A 21,453-nucleotide genomic window follows, 5' to 3' on the forward strand; every position below is an offset into this window, starting at 1 on the left:
GGCGGCTGTTCAGGAGCGCGGGGCGGAGGCGGCGGGCGGCCGGGGCGCGCGCAGGGAGCTACGCCGCATTTTGGAGAAGTATTTATAATGCAGCGGCGCCGGTGCAGTCGCGGCGCCCGGGGTCCCGCAGGGTCCTAGCGTCCACTGCATTGGCTGCCGAGGGTCACCATGTGATCTCGAGGGTGGGAGCAGACGCCGCCTCCGCGCCCGCCCGATGGCACACTTGGGCGCTGCGCGGCGGCCGGGAGGGGGCGGCGCGGGCGGCCCGGGGCGCGACGGAGCGGCCGAGCCCCGCGAGGTGGCCGGGGACGAACGAGCGAGCGTGCGGCCGGGGTCCGGGCCCGGAACGGGCACTCCGCGGGCTCCGGGTTGGGCGCCTCCCGCCTGGCCCCTGCGTCCCCGCGCCGCCGCCGCTCAGCGCGGGCCTGTGAGCGCCCGGACCTGGGGCCGCGCCACCGGAGCCCGCAGCCCTCGTCCTCCTCCTCCTCGGCCGCCGGGCGCTGTCACGGAAGCATCTCCATCTCCATCTCCCGCCCCTTTGTCTGAACGCGGCGCCTGGCCGGGGTCCTGGGGAGGGGGCGCCCCGGCTTCCCCGGGCCGGCGCCCCTGGGAACCTGCGCCCGGCGCCGCACGGGCTGCAGGCACGGGGACGCGGTCAGAGAGGGGTCTGATGCCCACGTCGCCCGCAGCCCAGCGCGTCCCAGCGCAGCGCAGTACGCCCCACTCGGATACCGGATCCCCACCGCCGGCGCGGGGATGCGGGACCCACAGGACCCATCCCGGCTCGGCCCCCGCCCTCCTCGGTCCGCGCATGCGCCCCACGATCTCGGTGCAGGTGCAGGGGGGGCTCTCGGCGCGTGCTCCGGGTCCCTGCGAGCCCCGCTGAAGCTGCGGGCCGGGGGCGAGGGGGAAGGTGAAAGCGGGAGGACAGGTAGTCCCAGGCCCGCCCCCTGCACTTTACGAACCCAGCCCCTTGCATCTCAGAATCCCCTTTCCTGCGTCGCCCCAGTTCTCCGCAGGTGACCCCACAGGGCAGCCTGGAGCTGAGTTCATACCCGCGCAGGTGGAGATGAGGCTTAGGGGTCCAGGTCTGAGGACCCTCAGCCCCCGTTGGGGCCCAGCGAGGCAGCTGTGGTCACCTAGAGGACAGGAAAGGGACTACCCCTCGCGGCGTCGCGCTGAGAGACCCAGGCGGAGTGAGAAGAGGGAGGACCCCGGACCCAGGAGCTGATCTGGGCCACAAGCCGGACCCGAGCGCTAAGTCGTAGGGGGAGGGCCAGCCAAGCTGGGAAGTCACCCCCACGCTGTGCTTCGGAGATGCCAGGATTTGTCTGGGCCCGGATTGTGACCTTCCAAGGGGGATCACGGAAAAGCTCAGAGGCACTCATCCATCCATTCAGAAACCCTCCACGTGCTGCCTGGGCACGTGCTGCCTGGGGGCCGAGTGACACTGACTGGACACAGCGGGACTAGGCTCTGAGGCGTCCTGAGGATGGCCAGCCGGACGGCAGGAAGCACGTCCGAGCGGAGAGGACAGCATGCAAGGGGTCCAAGAAGGAAACACCCAGAAGGGGGTGGGGGGGGGGCGGTGATGGCAGCTGGTGGCCTGGAGGGTCAAGGGGCTTCCAAGAAGGCGAGGCTGGGCTCGAGTGCCAGACCAGGGATCAGAAGGACACTCGTCATGCTCCCTGATGCGGGCCAGGAGGGAAGAGAGCCAGGCCCACTGTCCAGGAGCTCTTGGGCAGCAACCTGACCCTAAATCCAGGTGTGAAGGGGTCCCTCAGAGCAGAGCGGCCCGGTCCCTACAGGGCCACAGCCTCTGCCGGCTATTACCCACCCCACCTAATCCCCAGCCCTGAGCGGGAGTCTGCCCCTCCTCCACCCCCAACAGCCGCGCGGCCCGGGGTCCCACTCAGCCTGACCTTGGGGGGCGCCCTCCCGTCCAGGTGGCCTGACCTCACGCTTCAGCCCCCAGAAGCCCCCGAGAGCCCCCAAGGCCTTGAGGCAGTGGTCCAGCCCCTGGTCCAGAGGGTCCTGGAGAGCGCCAGCACCAGGTGGGGGGCAGGGGCCGGACTCAGCTTGGAAGGGCCAGGGCTGGGCCCCAGGGAGGGCCACGTGGGAGCTCTGGGAGGTCTTGGTCCTGGACTTTAAGGGGCTGCGAGTTGGGGGCGGCCTGAGTGGGAAGAGGTGCAGGCAACGGGGTGGCCCCAAGCCCCGCCGATGAGCCTCAGTTTGGGGCCCAGGGAGGTGGCTGCAGTCACCTAGAGGCCAGGAAGGGGACTGCCCCTCGCGGCATCGCGTGCTCAGGGACCCAGGCGGAGTGGGAGCGCCGGGAAGCACGCCCTGTCCTGCCGTCAGGAGCCCATTTTACAGAAAACCTGGGGGGCGAAGTCAGGGGTCTGGTCTGTCCTCCCAATGCCGGGGTGCCCCCCCCGCCCCGCCGAATTCCGCCCACTCCTCTCGCTTTGGCCGCCCCGAGATTCCCTGGCCTGATACCACTGCCAGAGCCCTGCAGGTCCCTGACAGGGGTGGCAGGGGTCCTTGGCGCAGCAGCGAGACCACCGCCCCCAGATCCCAGGGGCCAGAGTGGAGAGGGCGCCCTGGGCCTCCACTGCTCCTGCGGGGAGGTGGCGCCCAGCACTGGCCGGTTCATTTAGCAAAACAGCCCTCCACCCCAGATGAAGAAAGGGACCCGCGGGCAGAAAGGTCGAGGGGGGGCTGGGAGGAGGGACTGGGAAGGACGGCAGAGGCGGTGGGAGTGCAGGAGGGAGTGGATCAGAGGGCCAGGGGGTGGGAAGGAAAAGGAACCAGGGCCAGGTCAGAGGCAGCCAACAGGAGCTCCTCCAAGAGAACACGAAGGGGAGGAAACGAGAAAATAAAGGTTATTATCAACACTATCTCCCCAACCGAAGGACAAAAACTCCTGCTTAGAACCTGTGCGGCACCTTGAGTGGCCCTGCAGTTCTGAGAGCCTCCTGAGGGCAGGAAGGTAGCGAGGCTCCCGAGACCCACCTGCTGCGGGCAGCTGCCGCCGCTGGACCCAAGCCGCTCGCTCACCTCCTCACCAGGAGCCCAAGGCCCACCCCCCATCCTTCCCTTCAACACACGTTGGGTGAGCGCCTACCTCTATGGGGCCCTGAGAAGAACGAAGCTCAGTTCTCCTGGCACTTCACAAGCCGGGGGGTGGGGTGGGGCAGGAAATACACCAGTAACAGAGATCAACACTCCAGCATCCCTTTGGGACAAAGAAAAATGAGTTGGGATAAGCGGCTAAAGAGTGAGGTGGGTGGTGGAGGCCAAGGGGGGAACCCCAAGGAGAGGGGACAGCATGTACAAAGGCCCTGGGGTGGCAGGGGCTATGAGCTGAACGTGCCAGCAGAAGATACCGTACTTTCAGACAGGCCAGCTCAGGAAAGGTTACTTACCACACTGTTTTCTAGGAAGCTACCTGAAGGGATGCCACAGGGAGAAGATGGCATGGAATCTAGGAAACAGTGGCTCCAAACCAGAAGAGTGCAAGGTGGGCAGTGGGCAGCGGGAATGCCCAGCTGGCTGGGGGCAGGAGGGCACGGGCCAGGGAGGGGACGTAACGGGAACGACTTGACTGACAGAGAACGTCAGAAGCAGACGAGGGGAACAATAAGGCAGACACAATCTCTAGGGAAAACAAATGCCGTCCCAAGGATAATGCGTTCCCAGCATGGAAGATGCTCTTGACCCAGTCAGCCAGAAGGCAGTATGGCAGCTCCGGGACAGAGCCTGAACGCCGTGGGCCCTGACCACACGCACGGCTAAGCTTTGCCAGTCATCTGTGCTGACTCTCCCGTCTACTTCTCTAGTGACAACGCCCTTCAGGCCTCCCCCGCCCCCGACCGACCCTGCTCTTGGCAAGGCTGGCGAGGACCAGGGCTGCCCGACCCAGGGGTCCAGCCTCGGGCCTTGCTTGACGTCGGGAGCGTGAGACACGCTGACTTCTTTCCTAAGCCCTGGCCAGTCTCGGTTCTCTTCCTGTCTCATGAGAGCCCATCTCCTCGGGGGTCTCCCATCCCCCTGCCCGCTCAGCACATCGCTCCTCTGTCCACACTCACCGCAGGGCTCTCGGCCAGCACTTGGGGCCCAGCCTTCTCTCTCTCCAGCCCCCTTCCCAGGTGTGTCTGTCCGGTAGCCTCCTGGACCTCTCTGGTAACTCCATCCCTCTTCCCCTCACCCCCTCATCCTTTTCTCTCAAAAAAACACACCCGCGGTTCCCACTGGCTCTACTTTCAGATACACCTGGAGCCCAGCTCCTCCTCTCACTGCTGTTCCCGCTGCCACCGCCCAGCCCCGGGCCCTCTTCAGCTCTGATGGCTTCATCATATCCCCACGGGCCCTGATTCTGCCCCTGACCAGAGTCCATCTTCAACCAGCAGCCAGAAACATCCCGTTCCAACAGACGTGGGCTTGCCCAGACCCCGCAGGGCTCCGGGGAGCCTCCGTCCCTCACGCTGCCCCCTGCCCTCCTGCCTGACTCTGCTGGGCAGACCCTACACAGCAGCGTCCCCGGCCCTTCTGCCTGTGGTTCCACACCCGTCCGCCTGGGCTGTGCCCCTCCTCCCTCCCAGAGGGCAGCTCCCCTAAGACGCTTTCTATGGCTACCCTCGGCTGCCCCCATCATTTATGGTAACAGGAACCCCAGTCCGGGCAAGGGTTCATGGCTGCCCACAAAATACACGATGCCCAGTTAAACTTCAGTTTTGGATAAACCAATAATTTTTAATTTAAGTACGTCCCATATTGCATGGGACATGCGTATGCTAAAAAGTACTTATACTAGAAGTACTTGTACTTTTCATACTGAGAAGTGCTCGCTGGTCCTCTGTGTCTGTGAATCTGGCCGCAGGCCAGCAACACAGGCTGCATCCCGCCCGCCGGGCAGCCAGGAGTGGCCACATGACAGAGGCCAGCCAATGGGACATGAGCACCGTCTGGCAGCGCCCTGATGGGAAGGCACCTGCCTCTGCCACCCTCCGCTCCTTCCTGGGGCCCCAGGACAGGTGGATCCTGAGCCCTGCCCCTGCACCCCGCTCACAGCCAGGCCCGAGGGCCGGCCTAGGCCTGCCACGGCTTCAGCAGCCCCCACCGCGGGCGTTCTCTGGCCGGATGTAAAGCTCACAGGCTTCCTCGCCACCCGACACCTAGAGCTCGGCCTCCCACCACGGCCAAGGTAGGAATCTGGTTTGTTCACTGTGATCCTGACACCTGGATCGGCCCCTGCACGCCGGGCGGTTCCCGCAGAAGAGAACCGAGGACAGAAGAGGTCAAGGTCAAGGGTTGGGAAGCCCGTTGGGCAGGGAAGGGCCTGGGGCAGAGGGTCTGAACAGATGCCTGCATGTAGATCACAAAGACAGGCCAGGCCAGGCCGGGCTGGGGACTGGTGCCGTCGTCCAGGCAGTGGACCAGGAGTGTCCGGCTCCACCAACCCGAGACGGCAGAAGCGGGCGGGGCACGTGGCACCGAGGCGGCCACAACCAGGGAACTAAAGCCCTTGAGAGGCCAAGTGTCCCATAGTGGTCACTTCCAATCGCAGCCCTGCCGCGTTCCTGGATGTTTCTTACAGTGTGCATGCGTTACTTTGAAAAACAAGTATTAATTTTTACTTTAAAAACCGTTCCCAGAATGAACGGAGGGAGGGAGGGAGGCCTCCCACCCGGTGCTGTGAGCACACGTGTGTGGATGCGTGTCTGAGCCAGGAGCTCCTGGTGCCCACGGGCCGGGCGGGGGTGCGCAGGAGGGACCCAGCAGGCAGGGTGGAAGCTGGGGGGAGGGCCCAGCCCTCTCTTCCCAGAGGAGCCCTCCCCCGCCACCCAATCACCCCTCTCCCGACACCCTCAGGCTCCTTGGTCACAGTGGCCTTGCCGTGTGGGATCCACTGGCTGGACCTCCAGGGAGACCCTGACCACAGGCGTCCTCACTGCGGTACAGAAGAGCCTTGGGAGGGTTGGCGCCGGGGCAGCTGCTCCAGGGACCAGGCCGCCTCTACACCGCCCCCCTCCCCCCGCCTCAAAATAAGTACAGGCAGGCAGGAAAGAGGTCCTTGGAAGGCGGACTCGCCGTGGCCACCGTGCCCGTGGGTGCAGGTTCACAAGTGTGGCCGGACATGCATACCCTCAACTGTGGCACTGGTGTGGGACAGGTGTCCCGAGGGCCTCAGCCCTCACGGAAGAGCTGCAGAAACCTAGGCCCAGAGAGAGTCCCAACTGGGGACTCCAGGAGGCGGCGATGGTGGGCTCTGGTGGCCAGAGCAGGGAGACAGGACACAGGCATGCCGGGCCAGGTATTTATTGGTGAGGAAGTAGTCTGGCTGAGGGTCCTCAGCGGCCGGCCGGCCAGCAGGCGCACAGGGCCCGGCGCTCGGCCTGCAGCAGGAGGGTCTCTGTCTGAAGAGCAACACGGGGCCGTCAGGGCACCGCCCGCTGCCCGCCCCCCCCAGCAGCTCCCAAGGGCCTCCCAGCTCCCGGCTTCCCCCCAAAACCCACTGGCAGTCCTGTCTCCACCCGTTCCCAAGACTCTCCGAGCCTGAACTGGACTCTGGGAGGACAGCCCCAGTTCTGCAGACTTTGACGGCAGGGGACCCTCTGCTGCCCTCCAGACGCCCCCCTCCCGGCCCGGAGCCTCTGCGGTCCTGGGCCAGTCCTGCCTCCTCAGCCCCACACCGGAGACGACTTTTCCCAGCTTCCGCTCGGCTCTCAGGGGCCCCTCTCACCCCTCCCCCGACCCCCAGGGTGGGCTGGGGCTGCTCCTCTCAGGAACCCAGCTCCAGACTCAATGAAACTCAGGCCCCTTGGCCCCCAGGGGGCGCCACAGGTCTCAGGCCGGGCCCTTGGGAATTGGCCAGAAAAGGGGAGTGGGGGGGTCTCCCCTGCTTTCTACTTCTAGGAATGCTCTCCCTTTCTCAGGAAGAGTACATATATCTGTCACAAATGGAAACTCCGTCAGCTGACGGGGTTGACCCCTGGCCCCTGTGCACGCACCCGTCCCTCCCCAGGTGAGGCCGGGGGCAAGGAACCCCCCAGACAGCTGAGCCCAAGCTAACGTTCCGTGCCCAGCAAGCCCTACGCACCCCCTTCCGACCACCTCTTCCCCCGCCTCAGTTTCTCCCCTCCCACTGGGCCTCAGCACTCCCCCGGGGCAGGCTGCACTGGGATTGGGTGACCCCCGGGGAGAGTGCCAGCGAGGCCGTGGGGAGCAGGGGAACGGGGCTGCCCCGCCCTCCCACACTGGCACCAGAAACTGAGTGTGGCGGTTGAGGGGGCGTCCCTCCTCCCCACCCTCCTCTCCTCGGGAGGCTCACCCGTGCGTCCAGGCTGCAGGCCGTCTTCCGCAGGTCCTGCAGGGCGCGCTGCATGAACTCGAAAGCGTGGCAGTCCACGCACGGGCGGCCTGCGGGGGACGCGGGTCAGGACGCGGGGCGCGCTCCCAGCCCGGACCCACCGGAGCAGCGGCCTCCATGCGCCCCCCACCTCCCACCCGAGGGGGCGCGGGGCCCACCCTAGGAACAAAGGCGAGCCACGCCCCTCCCGCACGCCCGGGTGCGGTCGGGGCCAAGGGGGAGCCCTCCGCACACGCGCGCGGCACCTACTCTGCGCGGGGACGGCGCTCCCGGCGGCGGGTTCCGCGCGGGCCTGGGCGCCCAGCAGCGCGACGCTCAGCAGCACCAGCAGCAGCAGCGGCGGCGACGACCGAGGGGGCCTGCACGGCGGCGAGGGGGCCATGGCCGAGCGGAGGGAGCCCGGGCGCCCTGCAGCGGCCGAGGGTCAGCAGCGCCCGCAACTCCGGCCAGCGAACACCCACCCCGGAACCCGGCCTCGCGAGCCCCTACCCCACCCCGACCTCCGAGGACCAGCGAACCCACCTCCAGGGCCCGCCCCCCGGGACGAGCGAACCCCCCCACCCGGCCCACCGGGTCTCGCAGCTCCCCACCCCGGCCCCTCCACCCCCGCCACGCCCCCCCGGGCCCAGCGAACCCTTCCCTCTCCCTCCCCACCCCACCCCGGCCCAGCGAACCCCCACCCCGCCTTTACCGCAGTTGGGGACGCCGCGACAGCAGCGCCGGCGACTCGGGAAGACTTGAGGCGTCCGGCGTGCACCGCGCATGCGCTCCGACCCCGCCCGGGTCCCCTATCAGACGTCGTCGTCATGGAAACCCCGGGACTGCGCGAACAGCGGGCTTAAAGGGACCGAGGTGGCTCCTGGGCTCCGTGTGCCCAGCCCCGGGCGGGATCTGCGCCCAGAGCGCCGTCAGGCCCACAGGCCACGGAGTGGGGAGGGCTGCTTGGAGGAGGCTGCGCCTGGATAACTCCTCCAGAGCCACTGCCGGCCGGAACTAAGCCAAGGAAGCGGGAAATCTGCCGCGGGAGCTCGGCGGTCCCGGGGCTTGGGGTGTCCCTGGGCCAATCCTGAGGGAGGGGCTCGAGGCACGCCAGGGACTAGGGGCCAGTGAATGCAAAGGCGCGGCCTCTGCTCCCGGGCCAGGGGGGTCCAGTCGGGTCGGATTGCTCGGGGGAGATCGGGGCCAGGAGCGACCCAGGCCCGTGGGCCGGTGGGGATCCGCTCTCTCCGCTCCTGACTCGGGCCCAGGCTTGCCCCTGCGCTTCAGGGGAGAGGGACAGGTGAGAAGTCCATCGGCCTGCCGGGTCCCCCCTCCGCCACTCCGCGCCCTGACACCTATTTGCCACACACCCCCACCCCCGCTGCATGACCTCGGAGGGGTCACTTGGCCCCTCTATGCCCTTTGCTCCCTCGTGACCACACAAGGTTGTTGGAAGTAAAGAGCCGAGTGTGGCCCCCGCGGGCGCCCCGATGCGCGCGGGTTTCAGGTCCCCGCCAGGCCCACGCGTGCGGGGGAGACCCGGTCCCTCTGAGAGGGAAGGTCTCCACTTGGCGTCTACTTGGTCTCTACGAGGCGCAGCACTGATGCAGAGGCCGCGACCTCCGGAGAGTGCGCCCAGGCCCGCGTCCCCGCCTGAGTGCCGGAGCCCGTGCTGTGCGGGGCAGCGCCCGGCCCCCTTCCTGGTGGGCAGCGCCGGGCCAGATGCCCTCTGCCCCACCCCCGGGCCTTGGGTCAGCTGTCGCCCCGGCACGGGATGGGATGACCAAGGCCCCGACCGGACGAGGGTTTGCTGACCTAGGGGAGGGGGCAGTGCTCGTGAGCGCCACTCTCTCCTCCCCGTCGGGCTCAGGGTCAGGCTCGCGCTGCAGCCCGGGCCTGGGCGTGGGGCCTCCGGAAACGCGGGCCGGCCCGGCGCAGGGGCTGGGGGGCCAGCGGGCGGCATTCCCGGACGTGCGCATTTCCGCGCCCTTCATCCGGAGCCCAGTGCCCGGGTCGCAAGATCGCAGCCACCAAGTGGGGCGGGACGCGGCGGCCGGCCTGAGCAGCAGCCCCGAGGGGCCACTGGGTTGGGACGTGTGGCCGGAAGGCGCCACACGGCACGGGCTTTTTCTACCTGTCGTCCCGTCCCACTGCCTCCGGATCGCGGCCGGCTCCTGCCCCGCTGTCCCTGCGCGCGCATGGGCAAGGCTCGGGGAGACCTCGGCGGCGGTGCGGTGGGAGGCACAGCTGCGGACGCGTGGATCCATCAGAGTGTCCCTTCTCCCGCTTCCCCAGCGCGGCCCAGCCTGACCATCCCTGCCCCGCACACCCTCGAGCCCCTGGCCGCATCCTCCCCGCAACTGTGCTTCTCTACCGAGGGGACCGCGCCACCGGTCCGCCGGGCGGAACCGCAGGGCTGCCCGGGTCCTGAGTGCCCGGCCACACACTTCTTCTCCGCCCCCCGCCCCGCCCCCCATCCCTCACCCTAGCCTGCGTCCTCCTCCCTGTCCCCTCCCCAAGGGTACGGATTTTCCTTCCCCACTGGCTCTTCAGCGAGCAGGCTGTGATTTCTTTCACATTCCAATAAGACAAACTTCGTGAGCCCCTGCCCCCCCATCACCTCTCCTGGCTGTGCGGTTTCTCCCCTTCTCTCTTGAGCCCACACCTGTCCAGCCAGCACTGCCCTGACCCACCTAAAGCATCCAAGGGCCAGTCCTCAGGCCTCCCCACTGGCCATCAGTGGCCCCGTGGCCCCCCCCTCCTTGCTCCATCTTCGCCCCCCACCTCTTCATGTCCCCTCCTCAGGGCCATGTCCTTTGTGACCTTGTCCAATTGCAGCTGTAAAAACCAGCCATGCAGTTCCAGGTGTCCCATCCAGCTGCCCTGGACACCTCCACTTGGAGAATAGACTTCTCAAGGTCAGCATGTCCAAATCTGCTGTCCCTCTTCCCCCCAGAATAAAGCCCAACAACTGCCCACAGCCTTCCCCATCTCTGGTGAGGGCAGTCCATCCTGGCAGATGCTCAGACCAAACCCACAGCAGTCCTTTTAGAAATCCTGTGCACTCCACTCTCAGAGCCACCAGAATCATTCTCCGAGCCAGGCTGCAGGCCCCTGGTCCACACTGCCCCTCACCTGGACTCTTATTTTTTTTTAATATTTTATTTATTTATTTTTGGCTGCATCAGGTCTTAGTTGCAGCAAGCGGGATCTTCGTCGCGGCATGCAGGCTTCTCTAGTTGCCGGGCACAGCCTCTCCAGTTGTGATGTGCAGGCTCTTTAGTTGTGGCACGCGGGCTCTTCAGTTGCCCCACGGGCTTAGTTGCCCTGTGGCATGTGGGATCTTAGTTCCCTGACCAGGGCTTGAACCCGCGTCCCCTGCATTGGCAGGCAGATGCTTAACCACGGCGCCACCAGGGAAGCCCTTCACCTGGACTCTTGAGCCCTCTCACCATCTCTGTGTAGCTCACCTCCTTGTGGTCCAGTTGCCCTGAGACAGCCAGAGGGACCTTTCTTATTTTCTTTTTTAAATTGTGGTAAAATCAATATAACATAAAATTTGCCATCTTAACTATTTTTAGGGGTACAGTTCAGTGGCATTAAGTATGGTTCACGGTATTCACCATATTGTGCGGCCATCACCACCACCCAGGAGCAGAATTTCTTCATCTTCCCACACTGAAACTCTGTCCTCATTAAACACTAATTCCTCTCTCCCCCAGCGCCTAGCACCCACCATCTACTTTCTGTCTCTGTGTATGTGACTCCTCCAGGGACCTCATATAAGTGGAAATGTGCAGTATTTTGTGCTTTTGTGACTGGCTTGTTTCACTGAGCAGAATGTCCTCAAGGTTCACCCACACTTTAGCAGGTGTCGAGATCCCCTTCCTTTTTAAGGCTGGATAATATTCCACTGTGTGTATGGACCACACCCCCTTCCTTTTTAAGGCTGAATAATATCCCACTGTGTGTATGGACCACACCGCCTTCCTTTTTAAGGCTGAATAATATCCCACTGTGTGTATGGACCACATTCCCTTCCTTTTTAAGGCTGGATAATATCCCACTGTGTGTATGGACCACATTTTGTTTCCATTCACGTGTGGGTGCTTCCATGCTTTTGCTGTTGTGAATAGTGCTGCTGTGACAGAGGGACCTTTTCAATCACCATCAGACGCTGCCCCCTCTCTGCTCACAGCCCTCCATGGATCCCGTCTCACCACAGTGACAGTCCAAGCCCTGATGTGGCTGGGAGGCTGTCTGCCTGCCAACCTTCCCTCCCACCCCTTACCTGCCCATGCCATGCCAGCCACATAACCTCCTTGCCAGGCCGCTGGGGACACTCTGCTGCTCCTGCCCCAGGGCCTTTCCTCGAGCTGGGCCCACCTGTTTCCAAGGATGCCACAGCCTTCTTCCTCTCTCCCTTGAGGCTCTGCTCAAGTATTTCCTTCTCTGTGAGAGCCAGCCCACCCATCCTGTGTACTATAGAGAAAACAGAGGAGAGACATCCAGGGAGCAAGCCTCTGGTGTCTCTTCCTAAAAGGACACTAATCCTATCAGATCAGGGCCCCACCCCACTGACCTCGTTTAGCCTGTTTTCTTCCTTAGGGGCCACATCTCCAAATACAGCCACCTTGGGGATTAAGGCTTCGACACATTAATTGGGGGGGGTAACAGTCCATAACAACATCCCATCCTCTCCAGTGCCTCTTACCCCATCCTACATTTTTCCTTTTCCTTACACTCTCACCTGACTCACTATGTAATTTATTAAGTACGTTGATCCTTCCTTGTATCCAGAGCTCTTGGGGGTGGGGGGCAGTTTTGCCCTCAGGGATACTTGGCATCTGGAGGCATTTTGGATGGTCACAGCTGGGAGGAGAGGTGCTACTGAACCCACTGGGTAGACGTCAAGGGTGCCGCTGAGCATCCTGCAAAGCAGGACGACCCCACAAAGGATGATCCAGCCCAGACTGTGGATGGAGCAGCAGTTGAGGAGCCCCGGCCTGTATCTTCTCGCCAGAAGGCCAGGCCCTCCCTCCCGGGTGCTCAGAAGATGCGCAGGAAGTGTGACTGCGTGAGCGCGGGCCCAGGTGAGCAGGAGACAGGCCTACGCAGGCAGAGAGGCGCTGGCTGTGCAGCCCAGGCCTGGGAGGAGCTGCTTGTCCAGGGCTTGGACCGGATGGGACGAAGGGGGCAGGAAGTGGGAGGAGGGCCGTGTGGGCAGCTGGGGAAAGGAGCAGCCCTCGGGGTGGGCAAGTGAAAGGGTGCAGGGTGAACGCCTTGTGGGGCCTGGGTTCCAAGCCGCTGTCCAGCTGGAGATTGAAGCACAGAAGTCAGCATGAACGTGGCCTGCACAATGACACCAGGACGCTCTGGGCATGAGCCCCTTTGACGCCCCAGAGCCCTCATCCCCTCCAGACTCTCCCCGGCCGCCACCACTGTGGGGCAGAGGTGGGGGTCCAGGGGCGTCTCATCAGACACTGGGAAGAGGCTGCTCGTGGTTGCCGTGGGCTCTGCCCAGGACGGCCTCTCAGGGACCTTCTCCCCTGTCCAGAGCAGATCTGCCCACTGCCCCCAACGCTCAGCAGTCAGGTTGCCTCACCTCTTCCCTGCCAACCCTCACCTTCCCCTTCCACTTACCTCCCTCGCCAAGGGAGGTGGAGCCCAGGGGAGTTGCCAATGACCCCGGAGGAGGTGGGGAGGGACTGGCGGGGGTGGGTTCAAGGGGCAGAGGTCATCAGGTTAACTCTGCCCAAGCCCTGCCAGCAAACAGAGCTGGCAGAAGAGGCGTGAGAGTCTGAGCTTCGTGGCTCCGGGGTTAGCGGTTTAGGTCCAGAGTGAGTCTGATGCACACACACCACTCGTTCAGCAGGGAGGGGACACCAGAAGTAAGCCCAGGCCTCCTCTCCTGGCCTGCAGGCCTGGCAGTGAGCTGTGTTGATACTGAGGGTGAAGGGAAGAAGGGTTGTAACACAAGAGCTGGCTCCGGCACGGAGGTGCTCCGGGATACGCCAGGAAAGTGGAGACAAGGAAACTATCTGGAAATGGTTCTGGACTCCTGACGATTCTTGTGGCAACTGGCAGAAGAAAATTCAAATGATCTGTAGCAGGAAGCACCCTCCTCTTAAGCCTTGGAAAACCCAAGCAGAACGGATAGAAACACATGATCCACCTCTATGCCGTCTGCAAGAGGCTCGCTTTAAATCCAGACACAAATAGATTGAAGGTGAAAGGATGAAACAGGGTATTCCCTGCAAAGAAAAACCCAAAGAGCAGGGGTGGCTAAACTGCTATCAGGCAAAATAGACTTTAAATCGAAAAAGTTTACAAGAGACAAAGAAGGACATTCCACGTTAATAAAAGGCTTGATACGGCAAAAAGATATGACAAACATAAATGTTTACACACCTAATGACAGACCATGAAAATACATGAAGCAAAAACTAATGGAATTAAAGAGAGAAACACAGTTCTACAATAACAATTGGAGACTTCAATACCCCACTCATAATATGGGATAGAACAACCAGACAGAAGATAAGTAAGGAAACAGAGGACCTAAGCAACACAGTAAAGCAACCAGATCTAACAGTCATGCCCAGGACACTCCACCCAGTGACAACAGTACACACATCCTTCTCAGGTGCACACGGGACGCTTTCCAGGAGAGACCGTATATTAAGTCACTGATTAAGTCTCAACAGTTTTTTTTCTTTTGGCCGCACTGTGTGGCCTGCGGGATTTTAGTTCCCTGAACAGATATTGAACCCGAGCCCTCGGCGGCGAGAGCACAGAATCCCAACCGCTGGACCACCAGGGAATTCCCTTCAGTAGATTTTCAAAGCTGGATACCATAAAAAGTACATTCTCTGACCACAGCAGGATGATGCTGGAAATCAATAACAGAAGGAAAAGTGGAGCATTACAGAACCAAAGGATCAAAGAAGACATCAAAGGGGAACTTAGAAATCACTTGGAGAGGAATGGAAACAAAAAGAAAACATACCCTAACTTATGGGACACCAGGGAAGCGGTGACGAAGGGGAAATTAGAGCTACAAATACATTTTTAAAAAGATCTCGAATCAACAACCTAATTTTACAACTTAAGGAGCTAGAAAAACAAGAACAAACTAAACCTAAAACTAGCAGAAGGAGGGAATTCCCTGGTGGTCCAGTGGTTAGGACTTCGCAGTTTCACTGCCGAGGGCACGGGTTCGATCCCTAGTTGGGGAACTAAGATCCCACACGCCGCGAGGCACAGCCAAAACAAAACAAAACAAAACAAAAAACTAGCAGAAGTAAAGAAATAAAGGGTAGATTAGGGTGGAGAGAAATGAAATAGAGAATAGAAAAACAATAGAGAAAAATCAATGAAACAAAAAGTTGGTTCTTTGAAAATACCAACAAAATTGACAAACCGTTAGCCAGACGGACTAAGAAAAAGAGAGAAGAGACTCAGTTCACTAAAATCATACATGAAAGTGGAGGCATCACTACCAATTCAACAGAAATAAAAGGATTACAAGAGAGTGAGCAACTGTACACCAACAAATTGGATAACCTAGATGAAATGGACAAACTCCTAGAAGCACAAAACCTACTAAGACGAAACCATGAGGAAATAGGAATTCCGAATAGACCCATAACTAGTGAGGAGATTGAATCAATCATCAAAAATCTCCCAACAAAGAAAAGCCCTGGATCTGATGGCTTCACTGGTGAATTCCAGCAAACATTTAAAGAAGTATTAACACCAATCCTTCTCCAACTTTTCCAAAAAATTGAAGAGTATGAAATATTTCCTAACTCATTCCATAAAGCCAGCGTTACCTGATACCAAGGCCGGAGAAGCACTGCAGACCAACAGTCCTCACGAGCATCGATGCAAAATTCCTCAACAAATACAAGCACGTTAAAAGGACTGTACTGGGAGGGGTGCAGGGGTGATGCCAAGGCGTGCGTCATCCTCTGGTTCTTGCTTCAGATGTTGGAGACACAGTGTGCTTACTTTGTGGAAGTTCAACTGTATATTTACGATTTCTGCACATTTCTGTATGTATTTACTAAAAAAAAAAGATTACTTATATTTTTAAACAAAGAATGAGACAAAATAAACACATGTTTACTCAGAGACAGAATGTCCTTAGGAAGGAAATTCTAAAGGATGTAGTTCAGGCTGAGATAAAGAGCTCCTAGACAGAAGATCTGGAACTCACTCGGGGGCAAAGTAAGAGGAAGATCTGGGGGTAAATACAGTATAAAGAGGCCATGACTCCACTAAACAATAATAAAAAGATAGAATTAAAATATGTGGCAACATATAAATCAGGGAGGGGTTAATAGACTTAAAGTGCTCTGGACAAAATACCCAAAGGATCTGGTAGGAGGCTGAAAGTATTATTAAATTTATTTTGTCACTCTTTCATAGGTTCATTCAGGTGTGATTGACATGCAATACACAATTAGATCGATTTTGATGTATACATGTGAAAATTAATAAAGGGAAACCTCACTGAAATGGAGTCAGGAGGCCAGAAGGGGGAGCTCTCATGCAGTACCACTCAAAGTTGGTCACAGGAAGAATCATCAATTACAGGTCCCCACAGGAAAAGATGTACAGGGCATCTCCTACAAGAAATCCACTTCCCCAGAAACTCAGCCAGAATCCAGAACCACTCTGAACTCTCACTTTTCTCCAATGGACTTTGGTTCAAAACAACCCCTCCCAACTTCCTCCTTTTTCTCTGTAAAATAATGTTCCTCTCCTTTGTTAGACTTGCCCTTGGCCTTTGTACAGCATGCTTGTCCCAAGTCACAATTCTCTGCTATTTCCCGAGTAAACCCATTTTTGCTGGTAAAACAACTGTTTCATTTTGAAGGTCAGCACGCACGTGTGATGCCATTACCACCATGAAGATAAGGAACATACCCACTGCCACCCAAACACCCTCATCTCTCTTTGCAATCTCCCCTCCTGCCTCTCACTGGCACCTCCCCCCAAGATAACCACCAATCCGCTTTCTGTTGCTAGCTTGCATTTTCTACAATTTTATGTAAGTGGAATCATACAATATATTCCATTTTTTGTCTGTCTTCCTTAAATTAGTAAAATTATTTTGAGATTTGTCTATGTCGTTGGGTGCATCGATAGTGCGTTCTTTTTATTGGTGAGTAGTGTTCCACTGTGTGGAAAAACCACAATTTGTTTGCGCATTCACTCGTTGATAGACATTTGGGTAACTTCCAGTATTTGGCTACTGCAAATAAAGCTGCTGTGGATATCCACATACAAGTCTTTGTATGGACATGTATTTTCTGTTTTATTATTTATGTATTTATTTTTGGCTGCTTCGGGTCTTCGTCGCTGCACGCGGGCTTTCTCTAGTTGTGGCGAGCGGGGGCTACTCTTCGTTGCGGTGCTCGGGTTTCTCATTGCAGTGGCTTCTCTTGCTGTGGAGCATGGTTTCTAGGCGTGTGGGCTTCAGTAGTTATGGTGCTCGGGCTTAGTAGTTGTAGCTCGCGGGCCCTAGAGCGCAGGCTCGGTAGTTGTGGCACGCGGGCTTCAGTAGTTGTGGCACGCGGGCTCTGGAGCGCAGGCTCAGTTGTGGCGCACGGGCTTAGTTGCCCCTTGGCATGTGGGATCTTCCCGGACAGGGCTCAAACCCGTGTCCCCTGCATCGGCAGGTGGACTCTTAACCACTGCGCCACCAGGGAAGTCCCTGGACATGTATTTTCATTTGAGGTCTTTTATAGCCCTACTTAACATCTTTTAATCTTTCTCCTACCTTCCTGGATGTTTCACATAGTTATAATAAACTTTAATGCCCTTGTCTCCTGATTCTATTATCTGTCTCATTTCTGGTTCTGTTCCAATTGATTGATTTTTTCCCCTTTATTATGAGTTGTCTTTTCCTGCTCCTTTACGTTTATGGTAATTTTATCGGATGCCAGATATTGTAATTTTTACAGTGTTGGGTCATTGGGATTTCTTTCTTCTTTATATGGTTTTGAGCTTTGTTCTGGCATGCAGTTAGTTACTTGGAAATAATTTGATGCTTTTGGTCTTCCTTTCAGGCTTCGTTAGGTGGGCTCCGAAAACCCCTTAGTCTGAGCCAGTTTGCCCTTAATACTAAGCAGCAGCTTTCTGCGCGCTCTACTCAGTGCCCCGCGGCCATTGGGAACCTCTTTCCGGCCCGCGTGAACTCTGAGGATTGTTCCACTTTCCCTGTTCCAGGGTCTTTCCCAGCCTCGGGGCACTTCTGTACGTGCTGAGAACTGGAGGGGACACACTGCAGAGCCCCAGAGCTGTGCCTTTTCCCTCTGCAACTCTGCCCGAAAAGTTCTAGTCACCTTGGGCTCCCCGGATGCTGAACTCTGTCTCTTCAAGCCACGGGCATAGCCAGCTGTATTTGGGTTCTTCCTCCGTGTCCTGCAGCCTGGGACGTTCCTCCAGGGGCAGGCTGGCCAACCACGGAACTCACCTTGCTGTTTCCCTTCTCCCAAGGATCACTGTCCTGCAGTGCCTGTCGTCTACTGCCTGAAAACCTTTGTTTCATATTTTGTCCAGTATGTTTAGATTAAATATTTAAAGTGATGGGCTGCCATGTGGGAGCCCTCCAGGTGACCAAAGCCACATAATGTCAATAGCTCGTTCATCTGTCCATGCCAAGTGCTGTCATGGGACAGCAACGCAAACAACTGCTGAAGTGAGAGTGACCAGGCTGGTTCTGGATCCCTGTTTATTAGAGGTTGCTGAAGGAGAGCGTTCTTGATTATATAAGACATTTGAGCTGAATCTCCAAAAGGATTTTATCCAGAGGACCAGTATCTTAATAAGCGAAAAACCTACTTTGCCCACGGTGCTCTCCGGCAGTGCACCGTGGGGGTATTGTGCTTCTCAGAGCTCTACCTGTCCCGCGAACAAAGCACGTGGAGCGTGAACAGGCTGAGACCATTTTCAAGGTTGGACAAGTCATAGATCTAGTGACCGGAAAGCGCTGTGCAGGAACCACCTGGACCTGGAGAGTCCGGTCAGTCTGGAAACCACCCACCTAAGCAAAAACCTGGAAGGACTTGATCTCTCTTCAACACAGTGAAGGGGGATCAGAAAACGGAGCCAAAAGGGAAGGATTTCTAAATTTGCTTTATGGAAAACGTTTTCTCTTTCCTCACAAACCACCCAGTTTCTCTTCTGGTATTTATGACATAGCTAAAAGTAAATGAAATGAAGACCTTGTTATAACTTTTCATAAAGGTTTATGGTCATGTTTCAAAAATTAAAAATAAAGTGGTAGGCCAGGGCTTCCCTGGTGGCGCAGTGGTTGACAGTCCGCCTGCCGATGCAGGGAACACGGGTTCGTGACCCGGTCCGGGAAGATCCCACATGCCGCGGAGCGGCTGGGCCCATAAGCCATGGCCGCTGAGCCTGCACGTCCGGAGCCTGTGCTCCACAATGGGAGAGGCCACAACAGTGAGAGGCCCGCGTACCGCAAAAAAAAAATAATAATAATAGTAAAAAATAAAGTGGTAGGCCATATGACCATACATGGAAATTGGTATTATTCATTTCATTTTATTTTTCTAAGATTTATTTATTATTTAAAAATATTTATTTATTTATTTTGGCTGTGCCCAGTCTTAGTGGCGGCACACGGGCTCTTCAGCTGCGGCATGCGGACTATTTAGCTGCAGCACGTGAACTCTTAGTTGCTGCATGCATGCAGGATCGAGTTCCCTGATCAGGGATCGAACCCAGGCCCCCTGCATTGGGAGCGCGGAGTTCCACCCGCTGGACAGCAGGGAAGTCCCTTATTTATTTTTATTTCCTTATTTTTGGCTGCACTGGGTCTTGGTTGCAGCACGCAAGATCTTTCGTTGCCGTGGGTGGGCTTCTCTCTAGTTGTGGCACACGGGTTCCAGAGCACCTGGGCTCTGTACTTTGTGGCACAAAGGCTCTTTAGTTGAGGCACACAAGCTCAGTAGTTGTGGTGCAGGACCCTGCCCCAAGGCTGCACTATTGTTTCTCGGCAGCTCCTCCCTTGTCTCTGCATCCCCTCCCTTCCCTGATTAGCAACTGTTTGGACCTGCCTTTTGGGACTCAGGGAAGGTGGTGGAGGCTGAAGTCTATTTCCTACAAACAAGAAATGGGGGACACAGAAAGGCTTTCATGCCCAGGAGCCCCACAGGGTTCTGCTTGGTTTCAGAAGGGCAGGGTCTCTGTTTGTATGTATCTATGCACGTGTGGTTTGTAGATGTGTGGTATTGCCAAAACTAATTTGTAAAAGAGCTCTGTTTAATTGGCTTAAGGGAAATTAAGTGCTTATGTAGATACTCAGAAATATAAGACTAACCTAAATGAATTTCAGGATCATATCATCTAGGATTAATTTTTAATGAATGAAAACAAGTTTGGTTTAATTAATACAGACATGTCTTTAGACTCATCAGCACTAAGTGTAATACTTTTATTGTACTTAGCTTTACTACAAGTCAAATTAAGATCTGATTATTCCTGTTACAAAACTTGTCAGCAAGAAAAATAACTTGATATGATAAAACTGAAACAGAGCGGGACCCTGTGAGACTCCTGGGCATGCAAATCTTTCTTTGTCCCCCGTTTCTTGTTTGTAGAGATCAGACTCCAGCCTCCATGACCTTCCCTGAGTCCCAAGGGGTAGATTTGAACAGTTGCTCATCAGGGAAGGGAGGGGATGCAGAAATAAGGGAGGAGTGGCCAAGAAACGATGGTGCAGCCTTGGGGCAGGGTCCTGGTTCCCCCTCAAGGGATGCACATAACAATATCTTTGAGCTCTTTACAGAACTAAAACCCCCAACAAATGGAAGATGTTAGCATTCTTCATTCCGGAGAAGCTCATCAAGAGACCACCTGAGGCCAGATTAAAGGAGCACAGGCCCTGCACACACTTAGATCCTTATCAGCAACCTGCCTTTGAACCATTGCTATAAAACTCACCAAATCCTCCCGGGTTGGGACACTTTTGAGGGGCATGAGCCCCTGTGTCCCCCTTTGCCTGGCAAAGCAATAAAGCCATTCTTTTCTACTTCACCCAAAACTCTACCTCCAAGATTTGATTTGGCTCCGGTGCACAGAGGCCAAGTCAAAACTTTTAAGTAAATTAAGTGTATATGAGGTAAGAGTTTTTAGATGAACTCTTTAGGAGTAATTATGTTCTAGGACTGTCTTCTTAAAATGGTTCCTCCAGGTTTTTAGTAACTTGGAGCTGCTAAATTAAGTTAGATGGTGTAGACTGAAAAAAAAAAAAAAAAAGCACAACCTAAAAGTTGAGTTGTTTTATTTGGTGGACAAAACTGAGGACTTAAGTCCAGGACACAGCATCTCAGATAACGCAGAGAGACTGCTCTGCAGAGGTGAGGGAGGGGCCAGGATGCAAAGGGTATTTTGTAACAAAGACCAGGTAGTCGGAGCTTCAAAGGATCACCGTTAATGACATCATTCCTTTGCTACGCATCGTAGCCATCTGGGGCCAGTATCCCGTGCTTTGGCAGCCTGAGCTTCCTCCGGGTGCCCTGTGCGGGGCGGGGCAGATGCAGCAGCTGACGGTTTGATGGTGGCGTCCTGTCTCCATCCTGAGCTCCCTCGTGGCTCACCGTCCGGGATGCGGCTGTAGCGACTGTTGGCTACAACATCCTTTGTTTACTGACATGACATATTGATACGTAATATCTTCCATTCACAGCAGGAATTCCTCGAGTACCCACGTCATTCCCAAATAAGACACTGGAACATTAACTGCTAAACAAGCCTAAGGTTTGCTACTTTTGCTTTTCATTAGAGAAAAGCTAAAGATGTTTGGGTTCACTGGACATGTACTCCACTGAGGAAAGAAATTAGGTTACAGAATATGTTTATACATCGTGTGTGTGCTATTTACAATGTAATGACTACGGACACAACATACTTTTAAGTTTAATCTTCATTGTTAGCATTCTCTCTATCACTTTAAGTCTAGACAATCAAGCCCTGATCTGTGGCATTTGCCAATATCCGTGGTGTAAGTACTCCCACCTTTGCTGCATTCAAGCTGCCAGTGTGTTATCTGTGAAAGTGGGGTTCGATGA

General features: G+C 57.0%; 1 protein-coding gene across 1 annotated transcript; it reads right to left on the reverse strand.

Moving 5' to 3' along the window:
• Positions 1 to 6,302: 6,302 nt before the first annotated feature.
• On the reverse strand, positions 6,303 to 8,204 carry NICOL1 (NELL2 interacting cell ontogeny regulator 1). The gene is made up of 4 exons (XM_060013119.1): positions 8,061 to 8,204; positions 7,619 to 7,777; positions 7,331 to 7,419; positions 6,303 to 6,416 (listed from the first exon to the last, which is right to left on the reverse strand). Exons 1-4 carry the CDS (start codon positions 8,131 to 8,133, stop codon positions 6,351 to 6,353), a joined length of 387 nt encoding a protein of 128 aa, XP_059869102.1. The 5' UTR covers positions 8,134 to 8,204; the 3' UTR covers positions 6,303 to 6,350.
• Positions 8,205 to 21,453: the final 13,249 nt, after the last annotated feature.

Source organism: Delphinus delphis, chromosome 5, assembly GCF_949987515.2.
Source record: "Delphinus delphis chromosome 5, mDelDel1.2, whole genome shotgun sequence".
Classification (NCBI taxonomy): Eukaryota; Metazoa; Chordata; class Mammalia; order Artiodactyla; family Delphinidae; genus Delphinus; species Delphinus delphis.

Excerpts from the sequence above, each read along its gene's own strand:
- NICOL1 (XM_060013119.1), bottom strand. The coding sequence starts at position 8,133 with ATGCGCGGTGCACGCCGGACGCCTCAAGTCTTCCCGAGTCGCCGGCGC. Across the intron at positions 7,778-8,060 it reads TCGCGGCGTCCCCAACTGCG|GGCGCCCGGGCTCCCTCCGC; the intron begins GTAAAGGCGGGG and ends CGGCCGCTGCAG. Across the intron at positions 7,420-7,618 it reads GAGCGCCGTCCCCGCGCAGA|GCCGCCCGTGCGTGGACTGC; the intron begins GTAGGTGCCGCG and ends CGTCCCCCGCAG.